We start from the raw sequence: 19,697 nt of genomic DNA on the forward strand, positions 1-19,697 counted from the left end.
TATATATATACGGAAAAGTGAAGAGGTCCATATACCATATCGGTTTCAGCTGTTCATAATAAAGGATATGTAACATTTGAAAAACAGAAATTACGAAATAGTTTATATGCTCCAAGATTTTAACTGTTCTAACAAGTTATTCGTGAATCACGAGAACTTGAACCAAGATTCTTTGTACATTGTATTAATACATTTACACATTTTTAAAACATGACTTTAGGACACCAGAAATAGTTGTTTTCAATTTGTATGCATCATTTTCTAAATCGTATCATTATATTGACACTTTCGAAACCTTGTTTAATTTATTCTATTATTATTATTTTAAAGCCTGTGAAGGGTTTTTATTTATTTCTTCAGGCTTAAATATGTGTTTGCATACAAGTCTTTTCAATGTATTTAAAATAATATTTCTATAAATTCATATAAGTACATATGAAATACTGTGGATTAATTCTTCCTAATTCTTTTGCAGATTTGGTTCGGAGAGCCTCGAAATCGAAAAGGAGGCAGGGGCAACGCAAAGATAAACCAGCAGTTGATGGTAAGTTTTGGAACTAGATACGAGCATTTCTTCTCCATTGGACTCTAATGCCAATGGCCTCTCTTGCCAAAACAAATTATTTGATAAAATATGTACCACAAAATCGGATTCCTACCTAGTTGTCATCGTGCGCCTGACTTGACTTATAAAAAGACAGGAACACTGTACCGAAATGTTTTAAAGTTCAAATAAATACCGTTTGAAAAAAAAGTATATTATTTGATAGTGTTTCGATGATTTTTCACAAAACATCAGTATTAAAAATCTTAATCTTACAAAGACGGAATAAGTTTTTTATCAGGGTAATATGTAAACATCTGTTTGATAATTTTTTTTAAAGTTTTGTTAGCTGATTGCAATACTACGTTTTGAAAGATGTGCTCCATCTTATAACGATATTAAAGTCTGAGGAAGACCTCATGTGTTGCGATATTTGGCATTTCAGTGTCTGTAATATCGTCACGTATTATAGGCTTGGAGTGTTTCAACCTTGGGAGAAAAGAATTGCCTACCAATATTTACCCTTCATTAAGGTTTTAATCGAGATAATGCTTTAGTTGGAGAAAGTTGCATTTGCACCGCTTCCTACCAAATAATACTGGATAAGATGGGATAATGTAGTTTTCTTAGGCTTTTAAGACTAGTGCATATGAACTAAACCTTTAGAATAGGCAGAAAAACTCATTGATACAAAGTGTCTTTGGACCTAAAAAGTACTTCATTATATCATATTTCATTAAATGTGCTATATATATATATATATATATATATATATATATATATATATATATATATATATATATATATATATATATATATAGTTTTAATTGTGCTTGTTTTCACCATATTTAAACCAACTGAACATTTACGGTAATTTGTAATTCCAGAGATTCTCAGTCATACGTAAGCCTAAACGGCAATATATGTACACGCCTGAAGCATACTGAGATGATTACAAAATATTGTGTCACTCTCATACAACTGTGTAGTAGATTATTACATTTGAATCATAACCCAACTGAGAATGACGTACGTCACTATGAATGGGAAGATGGGAACTTCTCTGCCATAAAGATGGGCATGTTTTCTGCAAGATCAGAACTGATGTATTTTGGAAGGGTCCAGTCTGAAAATGCTAAATAGTCTAATTCGAGATGGTCCGGTCTGAAAAAGCTAAAATAGTCTTGTTCGGAATGGTCAAGTCTGAAAAAGCTAAAATAGTCTTGTTCGGAAGGGTCCAGTCTGAAAAAGATCAAATAGCTTGGAGCTGAAATAAACACCTAACTTGGGCCGTAAAACTCATAGTGACCATAATGGGAACATTTCGGATGACCTAAACTGGAACGAGGATATGGTGGTAGTTTATATTATAATATTTATGAAAATAGCGAGATTGTCACATTTGCGATTAACTCATACATTCTTTCTAAATTGATGTGATTTATTCATGCACCGTTTAACATGAGGTGTCTTAAATGTCCATCAAATAATTGCAGTGTTTATCTGTATGTCTGCGATCCAGATATGTAAAGACGTTAAGTAAAACTGTACAGAAATAAGTTTGAAAGCCTCCCCCAAAAAATAAAACAATAAAAAAGAAAACCCAAGCAAATAAACAAACAGCACAGTCACTCCATACCTCAGCCTGAAATAATAGCAAACAGATGTGTGGTCAAGTTTAAGACAGCTATTTAAAAACAAAATTCTGCCCAATAATATTAGTTTTTGTACGACAGACAAAACAAGAAACGCTTTCAACATTCCACACACGAAGGAACATTTGAAAAACTAAAGAGAAACATATTTACGTTTTAGATGAAACTGGCGGGTTACAGCATGCATGATTTAGGTACAACTACAAAACTGAACAATTTGTATAGCCTAGCCAGGAAGAACGAGAGTAGCGATTTGCAGTGATAAATGTCTTGTTTCCAACAACATATATATAGCTTTGGAACAAATGCAAGTACAAACGATGATATATGAAACCGTCCGCCATCCACGCATGGGAAATATAAATAATGTTAAAAAAGGGAAGGTGAACAACAATAGTTTATCTGTATTGCTTGGGATTAAGTTGTGTTATAGCCACATCCTTGAATGGTGAAACACAATGGTTTAGCCGCATTTAACGATATTTTGTTTTGTTATTGTTTTTTTGACTTCACTTTCCTGGTTTTATATTAGTTTTGTGGGGAGACTCCTTTCTTGTTATCTCCCCTCCCTTGATGCTCATTATTGCACACCTTTGTTCTTCCTAGCATTTGTACATTTATTGAATAGCACCGGTCCTATGAATCAGTACAAGGTAAATCATATTTGTCAGTTGTAATTTGTAGGTAATTTGTGATTTGTAATTTGCAAACTATGACTCTTGCAATGGGCTTTGTCGATATGCACCAACACATGTCTGTATAGTTGTTCAATCATTCCTTTATAAACTGAGTTTCATACTTGTTGGCATACATCAGTTTGCTTCACATTTAGCCCTTTCTAGTCATAGGCATGATGATTTCAGTTTCACATTATCATGCTCATTATTGTGGGATTGTGGAGTCTCCAAATGGCTATCTCACATGTGCAGACTATTTCTCACCCATGCGACAGAGAAATCTAGCTGTTTTGCAAACCTTACTTTTCTTATCTCAGTCTAGTCATCTGAGACCAGTCATCTCAGTCAAGGTGTCCACGCGCTCAGAACGACTTTTTTAAAAAGAAACCCTTGTTGTCTTCTTCTGTGCCTGACGTAGTTGTTCTAAAATCAAACAACAACAACAACGACAAATATATAACAAAAACATAGTAACTTAAGGTGACTCCATCTTTGAGAACACACCATGCAAAAACATTTCGAGAGAGACAAAGACACTCACACATACGATATCGAGCATTTTGGTATTATGCTTTTTTTGGGCACCAGGCAGATGCCAGATGCCCCCCACCTCCATTTCCAAAAAAAGTGAAAAGTGTTTTATGTGTAAGTGTATCCCCCATCTATGTTGTTTGTTTTATTTTCATAAAAAGAATTTTCAATCAAAGATTTAATTATTTTAAATTTTTGATGGGGTATTTATATTTCCTAGTGTTATCTATAGGGGCGTTCATCCGAGCCAAGTTTCTTTCACCTAGCTCGAATTCGCTTCCCTAGTTCGTGTTTGTGACCTTTGCTAGAGGTCTCCTTAGTCTCGTGTTTGCTATATGTGTATTGATATGTGTGTGAGTGCTATATTAGTTTCCGTGTTGAGACAGCATATCAATCAAATTTCACTAGTTTGCCTTAGTACTAGTTTTTATTTTTCTTTTAATACACTTTATTAATCATTTTTGAAAGGGCAACTGAGCGGTGTACTATTTTCAATAGAAAAAAGCCTAGTGTTTTATGTGCGTGCTTATATGTGTCGCTTATCGCATAATTTTTAAATGAGGCGGGCTGTACTCGAGTGAGGGTCCATACTTTATTTAGTTGTCGTATTTCACCCGACTCGAGTTTTGGCCCCCTCTGTTATTTATTGTGGCCAAAATTCCAATTTATGTTAGTCAACTATACAGTACGGGAGCTGTATAGTTGAGAGAGAGAGAGAGAGAGAGAGAGAGAGAGAGAGAGAGACGTAAAGGAAAGGTGTTGTGTTTGTTTTGTGTTTTGCATGTACTAGTGTTCCATATGGGGTGTTTTTCTTAGGCTCTTTTATGGGCCTTTCCACTTCGCGTGGCGCCATGTGATATAGCCCCATGACGTCATTACCTCTTACTTTCACCATACAGGTACCCTGTCCTTTTATCTATTTAAAGGTAAGGAGAATATTCCCTAAGGATTGTTTGATATTTATATATAAACACATGCAAATTAATAAGTGTTTAACGATATATTAGCCACCTCCCAGGACATCAGGATGGGAACGAGGTCTTAGCCCGCGTTTGCGTTAGCGCTCGTAATGAGCGCTATACCAAGGCCCCTTTCTTACCCCTACTCCTTGTTTGGTATTTGTTATATAAACACGTGCAAATTTATTAGTGTTTAACGGCATATTACATTTATATGTTTGTTTGTTGTTGTTGTTTTTTTGAGGGGTAAATCCATTTTATATTTAATTTTTGAGAAATATCAAGTGATTTTTACTGACTTTAATTAGTCCATAATTTTTGAATTTTAAATAATTCTATCGGTTATGATGGCCTATTTTAGTTACTTTTTAATTGTTATTATCTGGCCACAGGCCATCATTGTTATTGTAATGTAATCTGTTATCTTAATTATTGTTTTTTTGTCGAAATTCCCGTCCAAATATAGAATGTTTCCTTTGATATCTCTTTTTTTTACATATCTCTATAATCAGTTTAATCTGGTCATCCTTCCTTCTTTCACATTGTGCGATGGCATGATATTTGGTGAAGTTGGATGTTTTACACATTGGGCATTTGATTATTGTGCGAATCATCCTTCTTCTCAAGGCAGTCTCGCCTGTTAGCCATGCATTATGCAAATATGTAAATATGAGACTTTGTATTTTAACTGATCCGATATTGGCCCAGTGCCTCTACACTCTATCCCAATCTATATGAATGTTTTTCTCCTCTACTTTGTTTCTTTTATTTTTTTACTTCATATTCCCTAATCCAGTCATATGTCTTAGGTATGTCCTTTTCCAAGAGTTCCGTTTTGTCCCTAAATTTGCATAAAAGTTCTTTTGTTTGTCTGAAATGTCTAGGTACTTCTAACTTTTTGCATAATTTGTTATTTTTATAAATATCTTGTCTGTTCCTTAAGGTGAAGCCTTACCAATATACGTATAGGGCTTCCCATGGACTTTTTGGTATTGTCGGTAGTCTTTTGAATCTGTTTATAATATTTGTATATTTTTTTTTAATGGGGCATGATAAGGCTAAGCCCCCTTTTGTTCTAGCTCTATATAATGTTGATTTTTGGACGTAATAGGTCTTGAAGTTCCATATATAGTTTATAATTTCCTTATCTATCTTATCTAAATTTTTATTTTTTTAAATCTACTGAGTTTATTATATAGTTCATGTTAGAATACATGTATGTTTTTGCTACTTGTGCACGCTCCATTATGCATAATGGCGTTAGTGCCCAGATTTCGATATTCTCTTTGATTTTTTTGTGTATATTTTTGTGGTTTTCTCTTTCTTCGTTTTTCCCAAAGAAGATTCCTAAAGCTTTAACAGTTACCTTGATCAAGTGTGGTGGAAAACCTGGGTGGTTTCCCCTCCAGTTCCCTAATTTTAGTATTTCTGTTTTATCATGATTTATTTGCGACCCTGATGCTTTTCCAAATGATTCGTATTCCTTTTGCAGGTGTTTAAAGGAATTTTGGTATTTTATGAAGTTAGTACAGTCATCGGCATGTTGGAGCATCTTGAAATTCTCTTTCAAATTGAATATTTTTATACCTTCGATATTTTTGTTATTCCGTATTTTGATACTTAGTATTTCAATTGCTATTACATATAATAGCATAGATAGTGGGCAGCCTTGCCGCACCGATCTTTGAATATCAAATTTATCCGTCACAGCGCCGTTTACCTGTACTCTAGCTGTTATTTTATTGTACAAGATTTTAGTCCAGTTTTGGAAGTTAATTCCAAATCCAAATTTCTCTAATACCTTTTGGGTATAGTTATTTTCCAATCTGTCGATAGCTGTCTTTTGGTCAAAAAGTACCATAGCACATTGTTGACCTGTTTCGTTTACATAATCAATTATCGTTCTTATATTTAAGATATTATTTTGCACATTTCATCCCTTCCTCCACCCCACCCCCACATGACTGGTTTACATTTATGATTTCATTTAGACATAATTTAACTCTATTTGCCAAAATTTTGCTTAAAATCTTGTAATCTATATTTAAGAGGGAGATGGTCCTCCAATTTTTTAGGTTTTTCCTATCCCCTTTCCCTTTGTATATAATTCTTATTAACCCTTCTCTCATTGTTTCCGTCATCATATCAGTTTCAAAAAAAAATGTTATTATATAAATTTTCCAGAATCGGCGCTAACTCACTTTGGAATTTTTTTTTTATAGAATTCCGCCGTGAGTCCATCTCTCCCTGGGGATTTCCCTTTCGCTAGCTGACTGATTGTAATTTTTATTTAATTTTCTGATATGAAATCATCACATAGGTCACTATGTTCTGATGATATCTTATCACATATAATATCTTTTAGATATTCATTTATAGTTAGTTGATCAATGTTTTGTGAAGTATACAAGTTGGTATAAAAATCCTTCATTTTTCCTAGTATTTCGTTTTTCCCTGTTATTTCCCTCCCATTTTCATTTATTTTTTTCTAGTTGCTTCCCCGCCCCTCCTTAATTCATCTCTTTTATATAGTCCATTTGCTTTTTTGTATATGGTGTTGTATCTTCCCGCTCTTAATTCAAACCCTCTATTTTTCTCATCAGTGATTTTTTTTCGGTTGGTTTTGTAATTGCTTTATCTTTTCTTCTGGCAATTTCCCTTTTAGAAGAATTTTAATTTCTTGTTTTTCCATTTCTTGTAGTTTTTTCCTTTTCATAGAATGATATACTGCTAATTTTTTAATTTTATTTTTTAAAATATTCCAATCCGTAATTATATCTTTGTTACCAAATTTTTTAAAGTTTTCTAATTCATTTTGTATTTCTTCTTTAAAATCATCTACTCCTAAGACTTTGTTGTTAAGTTTCCATACTCCCTTCCCCCATTTTCTTTTACTTAGTGTTTTTTAAATCGAGACTTATTAATTTATGATCAGAAATTTTAAAATCATGTATTTTTGCATTTTTATATAGATTATCCTGAAAACATGTTACATAGAACTTGTCTAAACTACTAGCTTTTCCATTTTTTTACTCGTATGTGTATTCGGTCCTAAGTAAGTTTGTTTCTCTGTATACATCGTTTAATTTATGTTTCTTTATAAGTTCTTCCATTATACGTTTTGCAATTAAATCATTTGTTGTTAAGCCTCCAATTCGGTCAATATCGTCCCCAACCCAGTTAAAATCACCCCCTATAATACATGGTTCCATTGTGTGATCATTTAAATATTTGTGTACATTTTGAATAAATTCATGCTTTTTATATCTAGTTGCAGGAAAATAGACGTTAATAATATGAATTTTTCCAGCTTTATGTGAATCGTCCTACTCTTGAAATTTTCATCCTTATCAACACTTTCCCAATTTAGCCCCTCCTATTTTTATTATAGTTGCTACACCCCTCTTATGTCATCACTTCTACAATTATTAGTAATCACTTTTGCATCTAACTCTTTTTCTAATTTTGTCTTATATTCATTTAAAAAAATTGTTATGTGTTTCCTGAACCAATATTACATCATATTCCTTTAAATCTATTAATTTGTTTATTTTTCCCTTATCTAGTCCATTTGTATTTAGTGATGTTAGTCGGAAGCTTTTTCCCTCCATTTCTGTTTCCCTCAGATGTCCGCTCTGTTCTTTTCCTTTATTTAAAACTGATACCAAGCATTTGTAGTAATATTAGTATACATTTATGTTTGTTTAAATGTGAGATATATTAATTTGAAATTTAAGTGTCTGGGGGCACAGGGCCGCCATCGGTCACATCTTTGGTGTTTGATCCACCTTCTTTCTCAGATTTTGTTAGTTCAATGTTATAGCCCATATTTGTCAACTCCATGTCTGTTCCATTGCTTACGTCCATTTCATTTTCGGAATCGTTTTCTATTTCTCTTTCTAGGTGTTCTCCATTTGCTTTCTCTATGGTGTCTTCTGTCTTCCTCGCTGTCTGATTTGTCTGTGATGTCTGAGGCATGATTTCCCTTCCTTATAATTTTCTTTTTGTTCCTCACGGCTACTTGTATTTCATCTGTCAGCGTGGTGTCACTTATGGTGATGTCGACCCTGATATTGATTTCTCGTGTTTTCTTTTTCTTAGCGTGCTGTAGGGGTTGATGTCAATGGTTTCAATCCAACGAGATCGTCCAGGGCCGTCTCTTCTTGTATTTCTCCCTCTATGCTACTTTCCTCTTCTGCTAGTATTTGGAATCTGTTTCTCAAGTTGATCCCCGTTTGCTTATGACTTTTTGTTTTCTTGATAGGATAGGTAGTTCTCCCACTTGTCCTTTTCTTGCGAGTTAGTGATTTCATCTACATCTTCACTCCGTTGTCCGTGTTCTATGTCTCCATCCTCTATTCCCTCCCTCTGAGGTTCTTGTTCTCTTCGTTCTGTTATTGATTCGTCTTGTGTTTGTATGTTTCCTTCCTGGGTCCTTATTTCAGACAGGACTTTTGCTATGTCTTGATGCATCCTGTCCATGTCTGTGTTCTCCAGATTTACATGATGCTGTGCCGCTTTCTCTTAGCTCCATTATTGGGTATTGGCCCCTTACAGTCTCTCGGGGCATGCCCAACTTGACGACATCTGTGGCAGGTCCTCTCTTGTTCACATCCCTATACCAACTGCGTATGGGGAAACCCATGACGTAAAAGTAGGCCGGTATTTTGTTGGCCTCGTGTTTGAATACTGATAGGATCTCCCTCCAGTTTTAATTTCCTTGAAGCCATACACGGTGGCCATCTTCCCTGATGCCACCATCACCTTAAATTTATTTTGTATTTTCTCCGCTATCTCGCTGGTGTTAACTTCGAGTGGGAGTCCAGAGAAAAAACCTTCCACCATTTTGGGCCCTATCTCCCTCACGATTGGTTCTGTTTTGTGGACTTTTGCTGTTATCCGTTTTATTTCTGTATTGTTTTCTTTTAACAATGGAGTATCCTTATTCTTGGGGTATAGCACAAACTTTCCTATAACCCCACTTTGTAAACCGTCAATGTCAATTATGTTGATCCCCGTCACTCATAACGCCTTAAAATTTCCGCGCTTGCCTTGGTACGACTTCTACCCTCCCAAAGTCAAGGGCTTGACATCCCCCAGGGTGGTAGGCTACAACCCTTTGTTGCCCCTCTGACCCCTCTATTCTGGTTTCAAAATAATGCCTAAGTCTTGGCTCTATCTCTACTTGGGCCATTGTTGTGATTGTTTAAGCTTGAATAGAGCTCACTCCAAGTTGAAAAGGACTTTGAGTGATCACGTCTCACACTACTGCGATTAACGTAAATGTATGAAAATGCAAAAAAAAACCACTTTCCAAAAACAACCAAGTTTTCTACATCAAAGTCTAATCCTCACAAGCTGTAAGAATTTAAACTGCAAACAATTCACACCAAAAAGGCGAAAATATGTAATACAGCATTGATAAGCAAGAAAAAGTGAAAAAGATAGTAAAGCAGGAAAACTAAATAGGAAACTAGTGTTCCCTAATTATAAATACTTACACATTTTCAGTATTGACCCTTTTCTTACAAACATCTAATACCTATCCGCATATTACCATTCAACCAGCGCCGGGTTTTTGATATTATGCAAGTTCGTTCCATACAGCATGGTCAATTTTATTCTATGTCCAGGCCTAACTTAGTACATTTTCAGGTCAGAGTCATTAAATGTAGCTAAAGCTACCCAACTAGTTTTAAATACTTCGTGTGAAACAAATTATATACTGTTTGCTACATTTAAAGACGTTGACCAGAAAATTGACTGTGCTACAGATAGGATAAAATTCTCAATGCTGTAACGAACCATGATAAAAACACTGATCCATGCACATAGACTATAGACCTATACACTTCATATGCTCACAAGTCTCTTACCAACTACGGAAAACTTAGTAACAGCCAGAAACGTGAATGTCAAACATGCTTTATTCTAATTTTGTTAAGGATATCCATTGTGCCCCACTGGAATAAAAAATATGCCTACAATATTTAATGACAAATAATGCACTTACCAGCCAGAAGGAATCATTTATCCGTCAACACATTAATCCATACGCAAATTTCACTGTAGCACTTGCCATAATTCCAAGACAGAAAAATAAATGTTCAAAGAATCCGTGAACTTGAAAGTTTCGCACATGGTTATCCGCTAGGGTCCGTATTTGGATGGTCTTTTTATACACGGGGGTAATTTTGAAATAAATATTAAGGACAATACAAGTATGTCGCAAACAGTTTTTACCTCCTCCAAAGAAAAGGAGAGTTATATACGATAGTGACACGGATCACTAATTACCCGTGAATAACCCAAGCATGGACACTCATGCTACATGTAACATTTCGTTATAATAATAGCCTATCCGCTACAACAGAGGTGTGGGCCCAGTATCGTTTCATTATTTACAATATAATTTTCTAACTTGGAACTGATGAAAATTAAACTTTTCTTGTAATAAATATTAGCTATTTATTGTTAATTTCATATAACATCCGTATATTACATGTAATAATACCTCAATACTATGAAACGTTTTATATTGTTATTTTTGTTTGGCTCACGCATAAAGACTGTGCTTCGGATGACACGGTCACGGTACAGTCTTCATAAACATATTTTATTAATGCACCGCATGTAAACATTTGCGCGTTAACTATATTGCACAAGTGAGAAGTTCTTTTTTTACTTGAAAGGAAATTATTAGGTGAGAAAAAGAATCTGTGTTGGGTTTTGGACCGAGACAAGGAAATCCCAGTCGCGGGGTTACATTATATGTCTCCCGCCTCGGCAAGTCTAATGGGGAGGCAAATAATGTAACCCCTTGACTGGGATTTACTTGTCTCGGTCCAAATCCCAACATATATTCTGTATATCACACATGCATGTCAGTGAGCAAAACAACCCTTTTTTTCAATATAATTTTGGTGAACTTTACAGCCGTTGTGTGTTTAGCTTGTTGGTCATAGTGTTGAACTTTGCGATTATTGTGTTCAACTTCATGGTCCATGTGCTCAACTTCATGGTTATTGTTTTGAACTTCATGCGTTGAGCGTAGTCATTGTATTGAATAAGTTTGTATTTATGCACGCTATTTGATGCTAGAAAGCAGGTTGAAGTCTTATACAAATGGGGTGGGGTGCTGTATTTTGCTGCACAATTTAAGTTCTAATTCAGTAAGGATGATATTTCGAACTCGTGATTAGTATTTGGGAAGTTGAGATCTGGTCTATTTTACTCCGTTACATTCGTGAAAGCTATGAAAATGCAAAGCATCGATTCATTGTGGCAAAAATAGCACAGGATGACTTAGCTCGTTCTGCAAGAGACGTAGATTGGTGAAAAACTGACATTGTGCTACCTGAAATCTGCTTCTTCAGTACGCGACCATGTATTCATATCTGGAACATAATATTTTATTCTTTTAACGAAACAATATTGCGACAAATATTTTTATTATGGACGTTTTCATAATTACACACACTTCCAAATAAAGTGATATTTTCACTCGCCGGACGAATTATAGACATATTTTAAATTTTTGTGTTTAGTTCCTTCATTTTCCAACAATATGTTTTCAATTTTGTATTATTGTTTGCATGCTAAGAAGAAATTTGTCGGACTAAGACAAGTTTTAGCTGCATGTTTTATTGAGATCCTTCAATAAATAAACATCTCGTAATTAAATAATATCAGTACATTCTACCACGAGTATTATTTTTAACTTAGTTGTTTGTATAGTGTGTATATGGTCAAAGATGGAAAGGAACTAAAAATGGGGGAGCAAAGACTGGCCGTATCAGAACGTGTTGTTTGCTTGTTCTGACAATGAGCGACCCACCTGGCACCAAGCGAAACACACTGTGATTACGCAACGCCGGATCCAGTCGTTCTCCCAATTTATTCGTGTCGTCGGAGCACAGATGGCTCATCATCCCAATTTCTCACTTTGAGGGATAGTGAAGTTTTTCTTCCTCACGATTATACGTCCTGCCTGCGGATACTGATGTCTACTTACTTGCAGGCTCGCTGAGGTTCCCACTCGTGCCGCTGTCTCTTCAACTCTTCCTCCTAATTTGTTATCTGAGGTACAGCGGTGGTAGTGGTTGTAGTTTGGTGCTTGACGCTGTGGAAGTGTCCTCACCATTGGCTTCACTTCACTCGTTTGCCTCAGGACGAGGCGAGGAAAAATTTCTTCTCCTCCTCTCTCTTCTTTTTCTACTCCTCTTTTCTTCTTCCTGGATTGGTTCCTTAGCCAACTCATCCAGCAAGCGTCGGGCATACTTTAGATGCATTTGGAGTTCTATAAATTTGGAAATCCTGCTTATTTTCTTGTACATGACAGGCCAACGATGGGTAGCCAGACTGACAAACGCTCCACTTTATGTACCTGTAGACCGGGCGTGAAGGAAAACACCCCTTACACAAATACTCACAATACAATCGAAACATAGAACACGGACCTAAAAGAAACACCTACGTTTACTTTTGTTTCCTAAAAACATACTTTATTACCATCCATACAGACAACCCTATAACAAACACACACAATATCCTAAAAGCTTGATAAACTAAGTGTTTATAAGTGCACGTCTCTTTTCTTTACCTACAGACAAACACAAATACACAAATTTGGGAAACGAAGTTTTTATAGGCACACTTTTTTCTTTAACCACAGGCATACACAAATGCACACATTTGGGAAACGAAGTGTTTATAGGCATACTTCTACTTTTTTACCAACAGACAGACATAAATACATAAATTTTGACACTTTGACTACTATCTCTTTTCTAGATTTTTGGAGTAGCCCTGAAAAGGGCTGTTTTCTTGGGGGCTGTTGCGATCTCTTATCATCAAAGATTGCGTCCCCGTCTGACCGCAGGCTATCCCAAGGGAATCGGCCTGCTTCTTCGGAAGGAGAAGGAGAACTCTTAGAGTCGACTCTTCATTCCAAAAAACCTCTTTCAGGCTCCTGTTGTTTTTGTTGCTGCTGCTGCTGTTGCTACTTCTGAAGTCTGTACTTCGCAGTCCACTCTTTTTACTCCTTTTTTAGTTTTCCTCTGAAGACGTTTTCTGTCAGGTCTTGTGCCACTTTCAACATCCTGACATTTTCTATCTCATCAGGATTTGACATCAGGTTATGACTGACACGATGTAAATGGAGGTGGGCTTCGTTCAATTTAGCTAATTTGGATGACATTTTCACGAGTTGACGAGTCAACAATGGATGGCCAGACTGGAGGCCACCACGATTTATATGTCTCAAGCGCAGACGCGATAGAAAACATCCCTGCGGGGTTTTGGTAGGAACGCTATAGCTCATCAAATGTAGAGGGATAGAGAAAAGTCAAAAAGCATATATCTTAATAATGTTTAAAAAAAACCCCACAAATAATAATGTTTGATAAAATTATTATTCAACCAACAATCCATTAACAAGTAATATAACATCAACACATTTCGTTTTCAAATAACACAATTTTGACAAGGTTGACAACGTTGTGAAGTCAAGTTAGACTTCCACTGATGGAAGGCATTTGGACATTGATTTACACTAAGTTTCCTAGCTAAAGACAAGATATATCCATAATGGTCACAAAACCATCTATCAACTTTATGATCGATTTTAGAAGAGTCACTATCAAAATAGGTCACAAAATGCTCTAAGGGATATCCAAGTCTGTGATGATGAAGAAAAAACACATATTATTGCCCACAGGCCATAGAATATGTGCCTTGTAATTTCACATTATTGAATCGTGTCGTCCGATGATTTCTTCTCTTAAAGTCGATGATGTCGTCTTCCAAAGGTGGTAGTCCATACGAATCACAATACTCCACACAGGTATCGTGGGGAAAATAGACGGAGACCCAGTGGGTTCCTGGGAGATGACCGTCATGCGTGTTGATGACAGGTTTGCGATGAGGAAGTTCATCTTTAGCGCACACGAAATGATTCCAAGCAGCGGTGTACGAACTGTTTTTCAAAAGGTAATAAAGTTCCCAGGTATCCATTTTGTTTTGTGTTTTCTTGTTTCACAGGTAATGATAACTCATCAAATCAATCCTGAATTTTTGCTTGAACATCTCTGTCAAGTAAACGTCTCTTCGCTTCGACTCTCGACTCCGTTGCCAAGAGAGATTCGATGCGACGGATCTCCAGAGCAGTCACTGGAGGGGAGGAATGATCACGCAAGTCTTTATACCACTGATGCAAGACTGCGTCTTCCGAGATGAGACCCAAGCTTCATCCAGATACTAGTCGAATTTTTCTTCTTGAGTCATCATCAGACATTGATTGTGTTGAATTTGACTCCGATGTTCGTTTTACATCTATAGCCATGTGTCTTGGTCAACGCTGTAATTGTTTCCGTCTGGTGTTTGGCAAAGCAGGAGATTGAAATTTGCTCTTCTTCTGGCCATGTGGCCATCACTGTCACCTCTTCGTCTTTGTCTTGTTTGGTGGGTGGTTCTGTTTCCAAGGTGTCCTCCCATCCCATGTCTTAAGAATCTCCACCCTTCAAAGAGGAATAAGTGTCTTCCGTAGCTTATAATAGTCTAGAATGACTTTTCTCAAACTTTTGACTTCTGGAGTGTTGTCGAATTCGGCACACAATATGACGTTCACCGGCTCGGTTATAGGTTCTGCAAACTGAAGTTCAACAAGCCGTTGACCGGATTTTACAAGCTGTAAATGTACCTCGTCGCTGCCTTGGTCTGGAGTGAAATCAAACGCGCACAAACCGTAGCCTCGTGTATAATCTTCGTACGAATAGCTGTCATGGTGTTGGTCCCTAACTGCCCCGTGACTTTGTAAAGGAACAAGTAAGATATCAAGTAATACTTCTGGGTAAAGTTAGGTTCTAAGGGTCTGGTACACAAGGTGTTGCCATCACGACTGACTTCGATTTTGGACACTCTGTAGTGGTTAAGCGCGAACGGGTTGTCAGTGACGGATCCGTTGAGGGCTTCGTTGCTGACGAAACCAACGATTAAATGTTTGGGTAACTCTCCTTGGAACAGTTTGATCTTCGATCTTGAATCTGAGTTCAGCGGCAATGATAAAAGTTTCACTTCCACGCGTCGTATCCGATACTTGGCGTTCGTTCTGCTCCAGATGCGTCCTATTTCGTTTCCCACTTTAGGTAACACTTCCACGTGTCGTACGTAGAGTCTGGTTTCTTGGATGATGGTTTTGTACTCATTGGCTTTAGCCATTAAATGGAAAAGTCTACCGGTGCGATTCAGTTTCAGGCGGATATCCACTCCGTTCAGCAAGTACTTTTCTTGCATCCACATGTCGAAACGCAGACTATCCATTAGTTCTAAACTACGTCCTTGCAGGATTTTCTTTCGACGTTCGTTAAAGCCCACATTGTGAGGATCGTCAGCTGCTATCAAGACTGTGTCGTTGAACTTGTTCTCGCCCGCTGTGTTAGGTTTCCATACTACGTAAGCATCCAGATGGGTGTTCTTGGCATCTTTTCCGTACGTCAAGAGATTTTCGAGGTACGCTTGGTAAGGGTAAGTATCCATCATACTGCTGACCAGTTTGTTATTCAAGTACAAATCCACTTCGCTGAACAAGGAATGCATGAAATTGTTGACGGGAGCTACTCTAACATCGGCTCCCGGTGCGCTGTCGTCTGCTTTGATAACTTTGACTTTCAGGTTCAAGTAAATGCTATTCAGGTTGTCACAGAGAAGATGGGGTAAAATTCTACCCATTGGGATCCTTGCATCGTCATCATGGTTGATGGCATGGAAAACAGATCCAGTTCCGACTTGGAACATTCGCAAGACTCTCGGTGCATCATTTTTTCCCTCTGTTGTTTAATAATTAAAAACGTTTAACTCTCTGACGGTTCTTCAGTTCTTTGTCTTTCTAGATCTGTGTGTGTGTGAAGTCCTCTGTCGGGGTGTCTTCTTCGTCTCTTTTTGCTTTGTCAATGCCGTGGCGTCAGGGAAGCAGGAATGTCTGACTCGGCAGCATCCAGTGCATTTATAGGAGTTTCTCCTCGGCCCAAAATGTTTTTTCTATTTTCAAGAAAGACATGTTTGCCTGCTCTCAAGAAGGCGTCCTTGGGGTTTTGTTTGCCGATGATGACATTTTGGAGAAATTCTTTGTCTTGCCTTGCATCAAAGCGGCATCTTTCAAGGCGTGCAATCCTCATGTCACCATCGGTTTCGAAACGGGGGCCACCGAACGAAAGGCCGATTTCAGCATATCTCCTAAACCATGTCCCCGCTGTAGAGCGACTCCTTGATACACAGGATATATGACTTAAAAGTCGTTAGAAAATCGTTTTCGAAAATGGGGTTTCACTGTGATTTTCCATTTGGAGAATGGAATATTTTGTCCCAGGTCTCCTTTTATACCAAAGTTGGCGCTGTCGAAATAAGACCGACTGAAGGGGCAAATAGTGACGATGTACAAATTCTTAGTGAACGTGATAGGTATTCCCATCATCATCGTCATTGGTCGTGGCAGAATTCGCTTTGAATGGAATGACTCGTGTTAACGTGGGAACGAAATAATATAATATTTCTTCCTGAAAGTCGAAGGGGTCCGAAGCGTGAGTTTGGCACCAAGCATAGAAAACGTCTAGTTCGGTGCGCATGTTGTTGGGGTCGTAGTAGTGAGCATCAGGCAAATGGGGTAGAACGGTGTGTTGATTAGTTTAGGTATCGAAAAAGTGCGGAAATAACCTTTGGCCATTTCTGTCATTCCAAATGTTATGGGCATTCGACTCAAAGGCAATGGCCAAGTAACTGTTCGAATCTTTAAACTGCACTTGTCCCACTTTCATGGAAATGATCTTGGCTCCGTTGGTCAAAATTGGTAAGCGTGTTAGGCCCCCGAAATAATTTTTCACCTCCTCCAGGAATCTTGCTACAGTGATGACAATGACTAAATATAGGTTCTTGCATGTACTTCTCGCACGCTTGATGAGCCACGCAGAAGATAGGAATGTGAATGCAAGTCTCTTGTTTGCATTCGAAATCGAAAACGAAGAAATTACCTTTCTTCTTGTGGTCATCTTCTTCCTTCTCATGTTGGGGTTGGTATTTTTGAATGAAGCTTTCGTGTTCCAAATCATCGATTTGGTGACAAATGTGACATCATTTATTTTCTGAACATACGTAGGCCTTGGTACTATGTATACGTATGCCTTGTCCACAAGTCGGACACAATCTAAGCAGTTGACAAGTACTTTTCTGCTGTGAACCTTGCGTCTTGAGATGTTGTTGGTAACAGGTAGGGCTGAAAAACGTTCGCTGACAAGCTGGGCAATGCGCTCGTTTTTGTTCTTCGTCAAGACAGGGTTTTGAGGCCAAAGATCCCTCACATTTCGATCCGCAATGCTTGTGTTGCTCTCGATTGTTATAGCAATAGTCACATTTTTCACAATAATAACTGTATCCCAGAAAAGCGGAGATACTGGTAATGGCATCGAAATTTTCATCGTATATTAGACGTGAATGTATTTTAAGCCGTTGAAATTTTTGCCTCGAAACAACAGAGGTCTTCGCAGTTCATGAGTGTGAACTTTCAAAGTGTATCGTGGATCCACGACGTCTTGAAATGTGTCTTTGGATAGGCCGCCATTCTATAACAGGAGTTCTGCTTGTCTTCTTTGTTTGTCTCAGTTCGATTTTTTAATAGTTTGCAAGGCTCTTTTCCATTCTGCCGTGTCGTTCTTATCGACATACGTTCGTCTCAGCACGATGGCACGGGCTCAACACATATTGTTTTGAGTGTTGTTTATTCGGACGAGGCTACGCTTTATGCTACAAAGGTCATCCACCGATAACACGTTTTTGCATTGTCCGGTCCCATTGGGAAGAGAAACGTGGGTCAAGTACAGTGTCCCTTTTCCATCAGTGATTTGAAACTTGTCGTTGAATTGCTTTATGTGTTGAATCTTGTCGATGACTTTGGAAGGTGTCAATTCTACTGGGTTGCTAAAATCGATCCCAATGGGTGACTTCAAACTGCCATGATGAAGTGAAAGTCTCAAGTGATCGTCTTCTTTGGCTTGACATTTTCGTGTCGGTGTGGTTAACAAAGAATTCCACACATCAGTGATGAATCCCTGTTTTCTTCAGCGGTACGTCGGACAGGAAATCTTTAAATTTCACCGTGTACGTATAGGCTGTAGTTATAAATTTTCTAGAGAAGCGTTTATCCGTCTCTCGAATGTGGTAATGCTTCTCGGTGGATATGACAATGGACAATGCGATCGTTTCGTCTTGATTGCAGAAGGTCATACGACTACATTTTAAACGCCATGGTCCCCTATATATCAATGTAAAGTCAGTGTCTTACCTATATAAAGGATCATTGTCTTCCCGCTGATTATTCATTTCACTCTCAATTCTACCAGAAAGATGGAAGAGCCAACACAGATTGAACTTCTGATCAGAGCCTTGCGAGGTGTTTCGTCGGACTACTTACCCCCCTTTCGAGATAATAGTCAATACACTTGCTCTATCGGTCGGAAAAAAAGGACATTGGTCTTCAGGGTGTCTACAATGTCAGTGTAAGACCCTCCAAAAAGGAAGAACCCAGACACGTCCAGGAAGAGAAGACAAGAAGCCGAGAAGAAAGTGAGGAAGAAGGGGAAAACCCTTGACAGTAAAGAAATTCAAAAAAGAGAGAGTGAAAAGACAAAGAAGAAGCTAATGAACTTTAAAATGATGTGTTCTGAAATTGTTTGTAACTGTTTGTAGAGAATATACCAGAAAGAATAACGTAAGTGTCTCTTGGTTTTGATTTTGATAAACATAATAAGAACCTACACTTACGCACTCACACACGTACATCATGGGAAAATACAGGGATTAGAGTTTTATTTGATTTTGGCAAACATTTAGTAGTCTCTTTTTCTCTTTTCTTCTTTGTGCTGTTGCAAAACTTTATCCAATTCTTAATTTTGCGTCTTTTTAAAATCCTTGACGTGTGGTAAGGAAGGAAAAAGCGGCGAAGGTGCTGGTACTGGAACAAATTCTTGTGAAGAGAGAAAATCCGCTAAATCCCAGTTAAAATCGTTCTATTCTGGAAGAAGGAATGTGGATGTTTTAATAGCCACTGCTATGCCATCACTCCTCGTCTCCACGGCCGGCGCACCCCAATTCATCGGCATCGTAGTTTCCGTCATATTTTAACAATGTCACATCGATTCACTGCTCACAGACGCTAGCACACCTATATGGGGAATGTGACGTCACAGGTGGCTCTCTTCTGAATGGAAGACAGGCTCCGTCTTATGACTGAATTTTGTAACGCGTGATAGGATTGGTGAAAGAAATCCGTTTCGATCTAAAAATG

At 37.6% G+C, this 19,697-nt stretch overlaps 1 protein-coding gene across 6 annotated transcripts in view; it reads left to right on the plus strand.

Annotated features, from left to right (window-relative positions):
• Positions 1-19,697, plus strand: part of LOC149793030 (uncharacterized) — a 200,174-nt gene that overhangs the window by 154,135 nt on the left and 26,342 nt on the right. For 5 of the 6 annotated variants that reach the window (XR_016422696.1, XM_089966912.1, XM_089966916.1 and 2 more), the window contains exon 9: positions 476-544. Coding sequence is in view for 4 of the 6 variants with exons in the window: in XM_089966912.1 (XP_089823038.1) it covers positions 476-544 (69 nt within the window). In the remaining 2 variants the exon portion in view is untranslated. Of the gene's footprint in view, positions 1-475; positions 545-14,153; positions 14,357-19,697 lie in introns of all 6 variants that reach the window. The other variant, XR_016422697.1, reaches the window with a different exon arrangement.

The sequence above is a fragment of the Sinohyriopsis cumingii genome, chromosome 8 (genome assembly GCF_028554795.1).
Source record: "Sinohyriopsis cumingii isolate HCF-2022 chromosome 8, ASM2855479v2, whole genome shotgun sequence".
Taxonomy (NCBI): domain Eukaryota; kingdom Metazoa; phylum Mollusca; class Bivalvia; order Unionida; family Unionidae; genus Sinohyriopsis; species Sinohyriopsis cumingii.